The sequence below is a fragment of the Cupressus sempervirens genome, chromosome 3, assembly GCF_028749045.1.
Source record: "Cupressus sempervirens isolate cs-2001-9-10 chromosome 3, ASM2874904v1, whole genome shotgun sequence".
Classification (NCBI taxonomy): domain Eukaryota; kingdom Viridiplantae; phylum Streptophyta; class Pinopsida; order Cupressales; family Cupressaceae; genus Cupressus; species Cupressus sempervirens.
The window spans coordinates 516,664,739-516,679,259 of record NC_143120.1 but is presented as its reverse complement, the minus strand read 5'-3'; the positions used below and the strand labels follow the sequence as shown (position 1 = coordinate 516,679,259).

At 35.8% G+C, this 14,521-nt stretch overlaps 1 protein-coding gene across 3 annotated transcripts in view; it reads right to left on the bottom strand.

Moving 5' to 3' along the window:
* LOC149567443 (FKBP-like peptidyl-prolyl cis-trans isomerase family protein) overlaps positions 1-13,675 on the bottom strand; it is a 272,211-nt gene extending 258,536 nt beyond the window's left edge. Inside the window, exon 1 of one of the 3 annotated variants that reach the window (XM_089820635.1) lies at positions 13,515-13,675. In XM_089820635.1, the coding sequence (XP_089676761.1) occupies positions 13,515-13,545 (31 nt within the window). In that variant the 5' untranslated portion in view covers positions 13,546-13,675. The remainder of the gene's footprint in view (positions 1-13,514) is intronic. The other 2 variants (XM_089820634.1, XM_089820633.1) reach the window with 2 other exon arrangements.
* Between the last annotated feature and the right edge of the window lie 846 nt (positions 13,676-14,521).

Below are 14,521 nucleotides of genomic sequence, written 5' to 3'. Positions count from 1 at the left end.
ACAATTCTTGTGCGGTAATGATTGTTAAGAATGTAACCTGGATAATTCTACAGGTCTGTTAGTACAGATCGTACCTTCTTTTGTGGATAATATATCCAATGATTGGCAAGTAAAACATATTTATGCCTCTCCTATAGGTGCCGGCGATTTCCAAATAGGTGTTTTTGTTTTGTTTTAACTAAACTAATACTTAGTTTTGTTACTTCTAATTAGAATCCTTGAAATCGCCGATTTAGGGATAATCATGTTTTAATGCCAAAACTAAGGGTCATGTCCCTTGAGGGACATACCCTCTAGAAGGATATATATGCGGGTTGAGAATGTAGTTTGGAGAACACACATACACACAGCAGTCTGATTTTCCAAGCATTCTCCTTCCTTCATAGCAGAGATATATTCAACCATCAAGATCAACTTTAGAAGTACTTGATCTGCATAGAACAAGGTGTTTACTTTCTCAAACAATTCAGAATATTCAGAATATTAAGATATCATTCTCAGCAATCAAAGTTTGATTCAAAGTCTGATCCAAGGTCTGATCCAAGTCTGATCCAAAGTCTGGTCCAAATTTAAAGAATTTGCAGAAACTTTACAATGATTAGGGTTAGGGAATCTTGGAAGTAGCATCAAGTGCGATTTCTTATCCTAATAGTTGAATGAATGTAACAGATTTTCTAGAGCCTCTTCAAATTAATTCTCCATACCATCTTAGTAAGTCAATTATGGGCACCAACACAATCATTTGGCATGCTTGTTATTTTAGCAATGTTAATGGCTCCAATTTTGATGATTATCTCAACTTTAATACAGTGTAGGGGCTTAAAATTAAATAACGATAAGATATAACTTTTTGATATTAGCAGCAGGAAGAGGGTCCTCGTCTGTGGTACAAGCAGCACTTTAAAAGCACATTAACAAAGGATTAACAGCTTAAAGAGAGCAGAAACAAAAGGAGCCCCAAAGAACTTGCCTCTATCAAAAACAAGCTTAAGAAAGGATTTAAGTGACAAAATAGTAGCATTAACATCTAAGAACCAAAATAAACTATGAGAGTTCATCATAAAGAAGTAAACTAAACCATAAAGCCACACAAGGCTAGAGTTTTCAAAATTAAACATCATATAAAAAGTATCGAAGCCCCACAGGTCAACAAAGCACAAAAGAACCAACATTGAGGAACCTAACTACCACCAAGCCTCTTGGACAGCAGAATATCTGCCCACTCTTCATTCAGGAACTGGAAGAGCTCCTTGGCCTCTTTTTCCTGAGTAGCTTCCACTCCAGGAATCTTTCCCTGCAGTGCACACAAGGTGGTAGCACTGGCATGTGTGATCTTCCAGATAAGATATAAGTTAAAGTTAAACTAAAGATTTTATTTTATTTTATTTTTGGATCAAATATTTGATTTAATTATTATTAATTGAATATAATATTTATTTATTTAGTACATTGGGAGATTAAAAAGGGGAGGTAAATCCTATTAAATTAAAAAGCAAAAATGGCATTACTAAGAAAATAGCAAAGAAGCAAAAGAAGTGTTTTTTGGGAAAAAATTGATGAAAAAGAAAAAATATTTCCAAACAAGAAGCAACAAAAAAAAGAGTTTTTCAAGCAAAAGCCTACAACGCAACGGTAACTTGCAAGCCTCTCATGTGGGAGGTCTTGAGTTTGAATCTACCTTCGCTTAACATATAATAATAATTAATCTAGGCTTGGGCTGTTTATCGATCAAAAACAAAAAAAGAGTTTTTTTAAAGCAACTTAAATATATAAAAAGAGGCTTGGGACTCTTATTTTGGCATATTGAGTTTAATTTATGATATTGCTTCTGCTTGGAGGAGTCTGTTTTATCTTTGGTTGCTGCAGACGAAACCCTTGAAGGCAACATTCTTTGCGCTGTTGAAAGAAACAATTTAGAGAACAATCTAGTGATTTTATTCAGAGGTTGAATTTGGGCATATTGAAGTTTAGATTCTCAGATTTGTAGAGCTTGTTAGATATAAAATATGCACAGAACACTTTTGGAGAAAATTGAGGAAAGTTAAACTTCTATTTTACCAGTTGTGCATTATTCCTTGCTGGCCATATCATTTTCAACCAACCATATCACTTCTTGAGGGTCAACGTGAGAGTTCTACGGCAGCCAGTTTGTTTTAAGGAGCTGATATCTGCATTCACTAAAGATCTTAGCTTCTATCTGACACTTCTAGATCCATCGATACCATTTGAAGCAATTTGATGAAGAACCTAGGGTTCCTAGAGCTTGTACTTGCTTGTTATTGTTGCTCCAGCCATTTAATTTCACTACCAGCAATAGGTATGTTGTATTTGTGTTTATAATCAGTATATCAATCTAGGTATCTTGAGTTTTGTCTTTGTATTGCTTTCAGCGTCGAACTGATTTAGAAGTGAATATTGCAAGCATTTCCGTTATATTCGTTGTCATAATATTCTATTTGTTACAATGTAAACCAGCTCTTTCTATTCTCTCTGTCAAACATTCATAAACTCAAAAGCAAAACAAAAAAAAGGGGGATATAACGGTGCATATTATAGTGATATCAAAGTAGTGCATCCTGCCATCTTGGAGGGTAAAAAATAAAAAACAGTGTCATGTTAGGGTTTGAACAACCACCTTTTACATGCCACCATAACTCATGAAGGAATAGGTCAAACACAAATATGGTTGCAAAACAATAAAAGGTAATAGATCAACAAAGAAACAAGCTTCCGAAAACATGGGTCACAGAAATCAGCGTGAAGAGAGGTTTTTGAACATATTTGATGCCTTGGTCAGAGGGCAACACATTGTTGAACAAAGGGCACAACAATAGAATGAGAGATTGGATTTATCGACACAAATGATGGCTCAACACATTGGATTGAATATTTGTGCAAACAATGGCAACAATGGAGGCAATGGAGCTAATAGAGGTAATAATTGCCAAGGGGAGAATTCAGTTCATGGCGGTAATAGAAATCAACAGACTAGAACTATTAGTTCTAGACCTCTTATGCCTATATTTCCACCTAGGGCACTGGTACAGGTTGATAATGAGATGGAGATAACTGACTTGCGAAATCAGTTCCATCAAAATTGGGAGAGTGGAGGTCTTGAATTCCAAATTGCTATATCATTGCTATTCCAAAATGTAAGAATGAAGCATAGGCCTTGCACTGGTGGTAGAGCACAAAACTATGACTTGCAGAAAAAGGTAGTGAAGTTTACACTACGTTATTATGATGGATCAGGGCAGACTTCAGCTAGAGCTAGGGTACAAAAGTGGATATTTATGTTTTGGTCAATACCATGCCAAAAGAGGAGACCTTTAAGTATGTAGTGATACATCTTGATGGCATCGCACATGAGTGGTGGCAATATTCACTATCATAGTACTGTATTTGTAGCAATATAAATCATCTCTTTCCATTATCTCTGCCAAACATTCTTAACTCAAAGGCAAAACGGAAAAAATATCAAGGGGACATAAGGGTGCATATTGTACAGCCTTCCCGAGGAGCTCTCCTTGTGTACAAGCAACCTTTGGAAGATGCAAGGACGGAGCTGCTGCTAGTGGGTAGCACAAACATATAATAAGAGATACAGTGAAAAGAGCCATACCAGAACTACAGACATATTGAACTATAGGTCATTTCAAAATCATTCATTTAACACAAGATGTTTTGCAAGTGATATGTCATAGACTAATGTATGTCAAGCAATTCAACAATCTGTTCCAGTAAAAGGCCTCGTCCTAATTAGAACTTGCATGAAAGATATTTAAAGTCAAATTCAATATTCTAAGAATGGGCCAAGTCAATAACTTGTTAACAAGGCATCAAATAACGAATCATCCATGAAGTACAATTTCACCTTAGATTATAAATATCACCAATATCAGATCAAGTAAGCAGACATGAAAGCATTCATGTGGTATACCTCACCCCGTTACTTTTCTCAGACCACTACAAATGTACTAAGCACTACCATTATGTTTGTTATGTGTTTTTCAAATGCAACAATCACTTATATTTATATCGAGTAAAAGCCATGAATAGACATGTCCCATCATGGGACATGTCTATTCGTTAATTAGATAATTAGTATAATAATAAATTTAATCATATATATATATACCATTATTATATTAATTTATCTCATATAATTATATATAAATTTATCCGACAGAAGCTATCAAACATCAACACTCCCTCTTAGCTAGGGAGTATAAACACAAGACATATCTTACACCATTGGTAATATTAGGAATGACAGATTTTAAGGATACCTTTGATCAGAAGATATCCACCATATTGATATCACATTTGATATCAAGAGTATTAGTTTCCCAGAATATTAATGATATTCACCAAGTACTCAAAATAAGGTTTGATATCACATCTAATATCAAGGGTATTGGCCTCCCTGAATATCAATGATATTCACCAAGTACTCAAAATAAGGTTTTATATCACATCTGATATCAAGAGTATTGGCCTCCCAGAATATCAATGATATTCACCAAGTACTTAAAATAAGGTTTGATATCACATCTAATATCAAGAGTATTGGCCTACCAGAATATCAATCATATTCACCAAATACTCTTTGAGTAATGACCTCCCAGAATGTTGAGATGCAAGACATTCACCATTTACTCAATTTGTTTGATCTCATAATACAAGTTATTGTAAGATCGTCACCTTATAATAACTTCTACAAATACAAGAGACATCATTTGGAAGTCATCACTTACTCATGATGTACACAAGGGGTAGGCCCATTAAAATCACAGTCACAAGTAATATTCATTAATCGCAATCCTCTTGTCTAATACAATTTATTGATCACTGGAGAATTCATTTCAACATGGTTTACTCCCCCTGAATCAATATGATTGAGATCAGCAAAGGTTGACTAAATCATATCATGTATCTACTCCCTCTCTTTCAAGGTTACCTCTAATGAAATGTCGAGCTCCCTCTAAATCTCAATCTCTTTCTTCCTACAGTAATATTCTCGGAGGAAAAGATCAAGGCAAATGCTTGTATAGAATATTAATATTAACCAAAATGTTAGTAATTTAACTAATGCCTATTACTAACATAAATGATTTTAACATCTCTTTATTTTATATTTTCAAGAATAGAAAGTTTCATAATATTAGAAGTACACATATATATTTCTATTACCAAAGATATTTTCAATTATAATCCCATATTTATGAATAAGACATACCTTGTTTGATCAGTGCTCGATGCCTCTAATACCCTATAATCATATGTCTATGTTCACTTATTCTATTAACCAACAGGTTATTCAATTATGATTGACTGAATTTGTACCGAATATCACACCCTATTTCTAATTATTTACGATTGATAATTTGTCCTCATTATTCAATTGAACTCCTCTTCCTTTTCATTGTTTAATGGATCAAATATAATGTTCACTGGGCATTCAAATAGCAAGTTTAAGTATTTATTCTCCATATTTAACCAAAAACATATCCAAAATTAAGCATGTGATGGCCTTCAAAGTTGAATTTGAAGATAACCGCGTAGAAAGTTTCAACACCATTATTTTCGTGATTGGATACAGAAGTGGTATATTGTGTTGGCTAAAGGTACGTCCAATAGTCCTTGAATAGTACATATGGTTGTGTTCTTCCATTTTAACTTCATATGAATAATAAGTATGTTAAATCTTGTGCATGGTATGTATAACACTCAAAATGTGTCTCTGTACCTTTATATACACAACGACAATATTTTTTCTTGTGTATACTGTTCAGACAAGTAGACTTTTTTCTCTATTTTATTTTTCTTTGAACAATCTCCCTTTGCTTACGAAACATAAATTTTTACAACCCTAATGCACAAAGTGTTTGTTGTGCCCTACTCTTCCAATAAACTCGAGGTCTTGTAGTGACTTTATCATGGGTACATTTCATTTTTTAATAGCCTGTCATTTTTCTAAATGAAGTACAAGCCAGTATGAACATGAGAAAGTTCAACAATCTCCAGTCATAACAAATACAAAGTTGCATATATTTCTATGAAACAGACCACTCTCTTGTCATGGCACAAGATCATCGTGCCTCTATTAATTAATTGGTTTTTTCGATATGAAAGACACCATGTTTCGAGAAGTCTCGATGTTCCTCCTTTGGAAATGTTAGTTTGATACGATTCAAATAGGGCTCTGCAATTATTTAACCCGATACAATACTAGGAACTTTAAGAACATTTCTACTTTTACTACACCTGACTAGTTCCTGGGTCCTTTCTTGCATTTGCAGCCCAACTCTGATACCATGTTAGTTTTCTTGAACCGCTGCAAATGTACTAAGCATTGCCATTATGTTTGGTATGTGTTTTTCAAATGCAACAATCACTTATATTTATATTGAGTAAAAGCCATGAATAGACATGTTCTATTGATAACATGTGTCTCAACCTTGCAATCTTTTTCTGGAAAATTTCAGAATTTGTTTGTGGAAGTTTTCCAGTTGTTTATATCTTGGAAAAGAGTGTATAAAATACCAAAAGGTGCCTTGTCCATAGTAGAATATAGGAGGGCGATTTTTAGAGCATAGTTAGCTTGTTTTATGACTTTTATGGGGGTCTAAACTAAGAGACAAAATTATGGACGGGATTACTATTTTAACCTAATTGTTTTTCCATATTGGAAATGTAAATGTCAAAAATGGGTAACATGTGGCATAGTAGTTATTGCCCATGGTTTTCTAAAACCACAAGTAGTTTCCAGGTTGTAAAATCACTATAAAAGGAGGGTTTGGGGAGGTGTTTGTGTAATTGAGTTTAGTTTGCAAGACTGGTGCTAGAAGGAGTCTCTCCGAATTTGAGTTGTAAGAACTTGCATTGCAAGTGTATTGTAATCATCTTGGTTTGATAATACATTGTGCGGGTTTTAGAGGGTGGGGTTTTTCTCCCGGAAGGGTTTCCCCACGGTAATCACTGTGTTATGTGTTCATTGCTATTTTGATTATGTTATTATGCATTTCTTGAGATCTCTGCAATAGTTAGTTGAATTTGAATAATCGTCCTCTCAAAGATTAGCATAGGAAGCAATTCCGTGCACCTTTGCTTCCTTACAAGTGGTATCAGAGCCTGGCCAGTTTTGGTTCTATTTGTTGCATTCAGGGTTTTTTGAACTAATCAAAGTTTGAGTGGGAGCTTGTGTAGAGTATTTCATTTATGTGTTGCAGGATTGAAAAGATGGCAAGCATGTTGGGGAGAACTGATGTTAAAAAGTTCTATGGCACAAACTTTGAGATGTGGAAGCTGAAGATGGAAGATCTATTGACTGATCGGGATCTATGGGATGCGATTGATGAGAAAAAGTTGAGGCCCACAGATCCGACTTTAATCGCACAATATGATGTGACAGACAAAAAAGCTAAAGGTCTCGTCAGATTGTGTCTTGCAGACTTGATTCTGATTAATGTCCATGAAGAACCTACAGCGAAGAAGCTTTGGAAAAAGCTAAGTGAGATCTATCATGCGAAATCACTTATGAACAAGATTTTCTTGAGGAAGAAGTTGTATTCCTTGAGAATGGAAGAAGGTGGATGAATTTCTGAGCATCTGGAAAGCTTTAATATGTTGGTGACTCAGTTGACCTCAGCAGGGGTACCAATGGATGAAGAAGAAAGGTGTCAAATCTTGCTATGTTTGTTGCCAGACTCATGGGATAGTCTTGTGATGGCTATAGGGAGCACTTCAGTTATCTTGAAGATGGAGGATGTTGTTGGTTCTCTACTTTCTGAGGAGATGAGAAGGAAGGTCTCTCTGAATGCCAAAGAGGCTTTGAGTGTTCAAGGAAGATCAAAAGAAAGAGGCAAGAACGAAAAGTAGCATGGCCATTCTAAGTCCAAAAATAAGGGGAGATCAAAATCTCCTGATAAGTCCAAGGCAATCTGCTGGAATTGTGGCAAACCTAGACACTTCCGAAAGGACTACAAAGAGGAGAAGAAAAAGAAGAAGACAAAGAAGCAAGATTTTGATTCTGAGTTCAAGAAGGAAGATGGAGATGTTTTCATTGCAGCCTTGGCCACTCATGCAAGTGAAAATGCATGGTTAATAGACTCAGGTGCATCTTTCCACATGACTCCTAATAGAAACTAGTTTAGTAAGTATGAAAATTTTGATGGTGATAAGGTGTATTTGGGTGATAATTCAGTACTTAATATTGTTGGTCGTGGAAGTATTCGTGTGAAATTTTCTGATGGTAGAATTAGAAGATTTGATGGTGTCTTGCATATCTCTAGACTAGCAAGGAATTTGTTATCTTTTAGTAAGCTAATAGATGCGGATGTGCATGTACAATTTTCTAAAGCAAGTGTAAAAATGGTGAGAGGTGCTATGGTAATAGCAAGAGAAAGCAAATTGGGTACATTGTACCAGCTTGATGCATGCACGGTTGAGTGCAATAGTACTTCTAATAAGATTGTGAAAAAGACTACTCAGTTGGAGAAGGAGAAGATTTCTCTTTCAACAGATGGTCGTGGTTTTTGGGTACCCAAGGGTTCTTTGTCTACCGAATCAAAGTTGTCTGCAGAGAAGACCATGTTATGGTACCAGAGACTCAGCCACATAGGTGAGAAGGGTCTACGGACCTTAAAAAATAAGAACCTTGTTGATGAGTTAAATGACTACAATCTTCAATTTAATTTTTGTGAGCATTGTATCTATGGTAAACAAAACCGCATTCAGTTTTACTCGAGTTCTCATAAGTCTTCATGTATTTTGGATTTAATCCATTCGGATGTATTTGGTCCAGTTGATGTTCCTTCTATTGGTAGATAAGTTTATTATGTTTCTTTCGTTGATGATTTCAATAGAAGAACATGGGTTTATTTCCTTAGGAATAAAGCTGAAATTTTCAGTCGTTTCAAAGAATTTAAAGCAATGGTTGAATTGCAAACTGGAAAGAAAATAAAATGTTTGAGAACTGATAATAGTGGTGAATTTTGCTCCAATGATTTTGACACATTTTGTAAAGATTGTGGTATTAAAAGAGAGAAGACAACTCTATATTCTCCACAGCAGAATGGAGTTGCAAAAAGAATGAACAAGACCCTAATGGAGAAGGCTAGGAGTATGCTGAGTGGTGCTGGACTAGAACAAAAATTATGGGCCGAAGTTGTAGTCACTGCCTACTACCTAATAAACAGGTCTCCTACATCAGCTCTTGTTGATAAGACACCAATGGAAGCGTGGTCAGGCCACAAACCTTCACTTAGACATCTGAGAGTGTTTGGTTGTGAGGCATATGCTCATGTGCTAGAGGAGAAGCGGAGAAAATTGGACAACAAAGCTGTCAAATGCATCTTCATCGGATATAGTTATGGTGTGAAAGGATACACACTTTGGGATCCTATTGCACAAAAGGTACACTAAGCCTTCTTCTATTACAGTGCAGCCAGAATGACTAGAAGAAAAGAAAGATGTGACTCAACTTCCTGCTACACCTGAGAAAGTTGAATCGAGACCCTTAGAAAGACGAGATGTTGAAGAGAGCTCTATGAGTTCTGAATCATCAGAGGAAGAGGGAGAACCTAATCATGAACCTGAACCTCCTGAACCTTAACCAGATCTTGTTCGGAGATCTACTAGACAAAGGAAACCACCTGAAAGGTATGGGTATTCTCCTAATGATTGGAGATGCATATTTGCATTGAATGCTAATATTGATGAACCAAGATTTGTACAAGAGGCTCTTGGTATGAATGATTCAGAGTCTTGGAAAATAGCCATGGATGAAGAAATGGCAGCTCTTAAGAGGAATCAAATATGGGACCTTGTACCATTGCCTGAAGGACGGAAGCCTATTGGTTTTAAATGGATGTTCAAAAGGAAGATGGGTTCAGATGGAAGCAATGAGAAGTATAAAGCACGTTTGGTTGCAAAAGGTTACTCTCAAGTTGAGGGAGTAGATTATGGTGAGATTTTTTCTCCAGTAGCCAAAATGACATCCATTAGATTTTTTCTTTCTATTGCAGCAGCTTATGATCTAGAGATCAAGCAAATGGATGTGAAAACTGCTTTTCTTCATGGAGATTTGGAGGAAGAAATTTACATGTCACAGCCAGAGCACTATGTGGTGAAAGGTAAAAGTCATTTGGTCTATAAATTGAAGAAATCCTTGTATGGTTTAAAACAGAGTCCTAGGATGTGGTACCAGAAATTTGATACATTTGTGCTGAATTTGGGATTTGTGCGATCTAAATCTGATCACTGTATATATTTCAAATCTGATGGTGATGGTTTCCTGGTTATTGCCTTGTATGTCGATGACATGTTTATTGGCAAAGGAAAAGGTTTGATTGTAGAGTTAAAATCTCAACTCTCAATAAAATTTGAAATGAAAGATCTTGGTGCAGCTAGGCACATTCTGGGAATGGAGATTATAAGAGATAGAGAGAACAGAAAGCTTTAGCTAGGCCAAAGTAAGTATGTTGGTACTATTTTGAAAAGGTTTAATATGCACGATTCAAAACCATAGAGTGTTCCTGTTACTATGGGAACATAGATTTCTAGCTCACAGTGTCCCACATACCCATTGGACATGGAAGAGATGAGTCGAGTACAATATCAAAGTGTTGTTGGAAGTTTGATGTATGCTATGGTCTGTACAAGACCAGACATTACCCAAGCAATGGGAGTACTTTCCCGTTATATGTCTAATCCAGGAAGAGCACATTGGGATGAAGTAAAAAGAGTTTTCAGATCTTGCGAGGTACCTCAAAGTACTCGATATGCTTTCATGGAACAAGAAACGAGCATTCCTTGGATATTCGAGGCTATGTGGATTCAGACTAGACTGGTGATGTTGATAGTAGAAGATCCACCAATGCATATGTGTTTACATTATTTGGTGGTGCAATCAGTCGAATGAGCAAGCGACAGTGTGGTTGCTTTGTCCACTACTAAGGCAGAGTATATAGCAGCTACTCATGCCTGCAAGGAAGCCATCTGGCTAAAGAGATTGTGTTCAAATATAGAGTTCAAACAGGGTGCAGTGACAATTTATATTGATAGCCAAAGTACAATCTGCCTAGCGAAGATCCCGACTTTTCATGCCAGGACCAAGCACATTGATGTACAATATCATTTTGTGAGAGATATGGTCGAGGACGACAAGGTGAAGCTGGAAAAGGTAGAGACTTTGGTGAATGTTGTTGATGCATTAACTAAGCCCATGAGCACAAAGAAATTCAAATGGTGTTCAGAGTCTATGGGCCTCTCGGACCCTAGCAATTAAGTCCATGATATTTTGGATCCCCTGACTCTTGCAAGGTGTTCGACACGTGGGAGAATGTTGAGAACATGTGTCTCAACCTTGCAATCTTTTTCTGGAAAATTTCAGAATTTGTTTGTGGAAGTTTTCCACTTGTTTATATCTTGGAAAAGAGTGTATAAAATACCAAAAGGTGCCCTGTCCATAGTAGAATATAGGAGGGCCATTTTTAGAGCATAGTTAGCTTGTTTTATGACTTTTATGGGGGTCTAAACTAAGAGACAAAATTATGGACGGGATTACTATTTTAACCTAGTTGTTTTTCCATATTGGAAATGCAAATGTCAAAAATGGGTAACATGTGGCATGGTAGTTATTGCTCATGGTTTTGTAAAACCACAAGTGGTTTCCAGGTTGTAAAATCACTATAAAAGGAGGCCTTGGAGAGGTGTTTGTGTAATTGAGTTCAGTTTGCAAGACTGGTGCTAGAAGGAGTCTCTCTGAGTTCAAGTTGTGGTGATGCGCTCCTATAAGAACTTGCATTGCAAGTGTATTGTAATCATCTTGGTTTGATAATACATTGTGCGGGTTTTGGAGGGTGGGGTTTTTCTCCCGGAAGGGTTTCCCCACGGTAATCACTGTGTTATGTCTTCATTGTTATTTTGATTATTTTATTATGCATTTATTGAGATCTCTGCAATAGATAGTTGAATTTGCATAATCGTCCTCTCAAAGATTAGAGTAGGAAGCGATTCCGCACACCTTTGCTTCCTTACATGTTCGTTAATCAGATAATTAATATAATAATAAATTTAACCATATATATATGTACCATTATTATATTAATTTATCTCATATAATTATATATAAGTTTATCCAACATAAGCTATCAAACATCAACAATCCTGTTACTAAATTTATAATAACAGGAATAAAAACAAATCATCTCTTAAGCTCTTGGAAGTTGCTTTTCCTAGTGCATGATTTCTGTAATGATCTAAACCCAGTAAGCACTGCCACCAGCTATGCAGTACAAGGAATTGGTAGGACTAGAGTACTCAAGCTAGGAAAACTACACCATATTGTTACAAACTCTGCTAAAAAGTTTGTCAAATTCTCTGTGGGGTAAAAGCTTCATAGTTCTAAGCATGGTTGACATCCATCTGCTCTGTGCAGATTGGACACTGGTCTGATAACTATTATCACTAGCCTATACTCACAATCATTCTATTTGTTGGCTGTCTTTCATATCCTTTCAGGCCATTTCAAGCACAGTCAATATGTAAACCACAACCATTCCCCAGGATGATCAAGTTTGGTGATATGGTCTGCTTGTGTTTGGTAAAGATTGTGTATTGAATAAAGGAATCATTATGAGTGCCAGATAATGAAGTTAAGACCTACTGCACGGGGATCTGGACGCCCTTGTAGACTGCCATTTCTGACCATGTAACTATGTAAGATTACTTTGGTAATTTGCATGAATAGATATAACCTCAATTGTAAAAAGAGAAGATTTACCTACGCCAAAAGACTTATAAATCAAGAAGCAGGCTTTGGGATGCAATTCCCGAGTGATGTATTAGCAACCTCTCCCTCTCTCTAGACAATAAGTTGCAATTTCATCATTGTGAACTCTGTCTAGCAAGTCCTTGATATATATATGGTGTCCATAAATGACAAGCCCTATGGTGGACTTCCATTTCGCATCAACAGCATCCTTCAACCTTGTAAAGCTTGGTTTCATTGGAAAGCTTCAAGTTACAACTAAAGTTGAATTGTCAGAATTACTAGCAAGCCACTGCTGTTGCAATCATGACGACTTCGATGTAACCCCACAGAACCATTTTTATCAAATAAAATCAGTACTTTTTCAACTAAAACAGGATACAGCGTATTCCGCATACTAAATGTGAGTTATGGCAATAAACTCACCAAGATTTGGGAGTTTTTTTAATTCAATATATCTGACAATGCTAAGGCTTCTTAATAAATGCATTCAATCAGTTTCAAGATCTGCAAATGTAAAAGGCCCTCATTATACCAGTTGTTTACTTCCAAAGCCTGCCATTGTCTAGTATTTTGTATTTTCCTGTCGATAACCTTTCTAAATGGAACCACCATCAGCTCACATGGTTTTCTCGCAATTAATATGCAGGAATAAGACCACGGCAAATTAATTATGCTGAGATATCTAAAATTGAAATTCTGAACTGTAAGTAGATAGATTGTGCGTTTACAAACTTACTCGACGGAATGATAGATGCAGCCATTGCCATTGGGCGCAGCTTAGTATTCACTGTTTTTGCTGTTTTGCGAATAGATAAGGTCGGTAAATGAAACGGTTTTCCTCGTCTTTATTGGCGAGACTATTTACAAATATTTCTGTCATTCGTAAACCATCTTTTGTTTTGGAAATTATTTGGCGGGGAAAGGGATGAATGATTTCTAAAGGTGATGTCAACTTTTTAAAGGTTGCCAAGGATACTTGATATTGCCCGTCCTTTATTTTTCGCCTGATTTTAGCGATGTTAGATGATTTAAAATAGTATATTATTAGTTTATAAAGGTTAAATAGGGTATCTCTGTATTTATATTTAGCAATAAATAATTAATTTAGATTCAATTTGAAACAACTAAAGTTTTTCATTGAAGTGGTTTTAAATGGTTTGTACATGGATGTGTTACGAGTTATGAGTTATGATTGGAAGTCTAGGAAAGTTGTTGATTGGTGAAGGGAAAATTAGTATTTGGAGAATTTTATATTCTTAAGGTTACACATCATCAATCAAGGAAAGAGTTCAATAGAAATATTTTGATCATTTTTATTGAGTGGAAGGGAAAATGTTGATAGAATTCTTATAAACATTCATACATGTGTGAATAATTAGTTTTTTTTAAAATTACATTTTTTTTATTAGTGTAAGATTGGGAGTAGTCATATTGTCCATTGAAAGGAGCATCTTTCTTTTCTGAAGTATTCATAGCTCTTAGAGACTAATTATAAAAATTAAGTAATTAATTATTTCTTAACAAGTGGGAGATAATTTCCACAGCAAGTCAAATTGTAATATTGCTATCAAGATTTAACAATGTGATTTTGAGTCAAACTCATTGACCCATGTTTCATGAGTAGTGATTCAACACGAATCCAAGAATAAATGGAACACTTAGAACTCATTGGGTCTAGGTGATGCTCACAGGGATGAAGCACCAGGACTTCCCAAGAGATCACCCATCCCGGTACTACTCCAG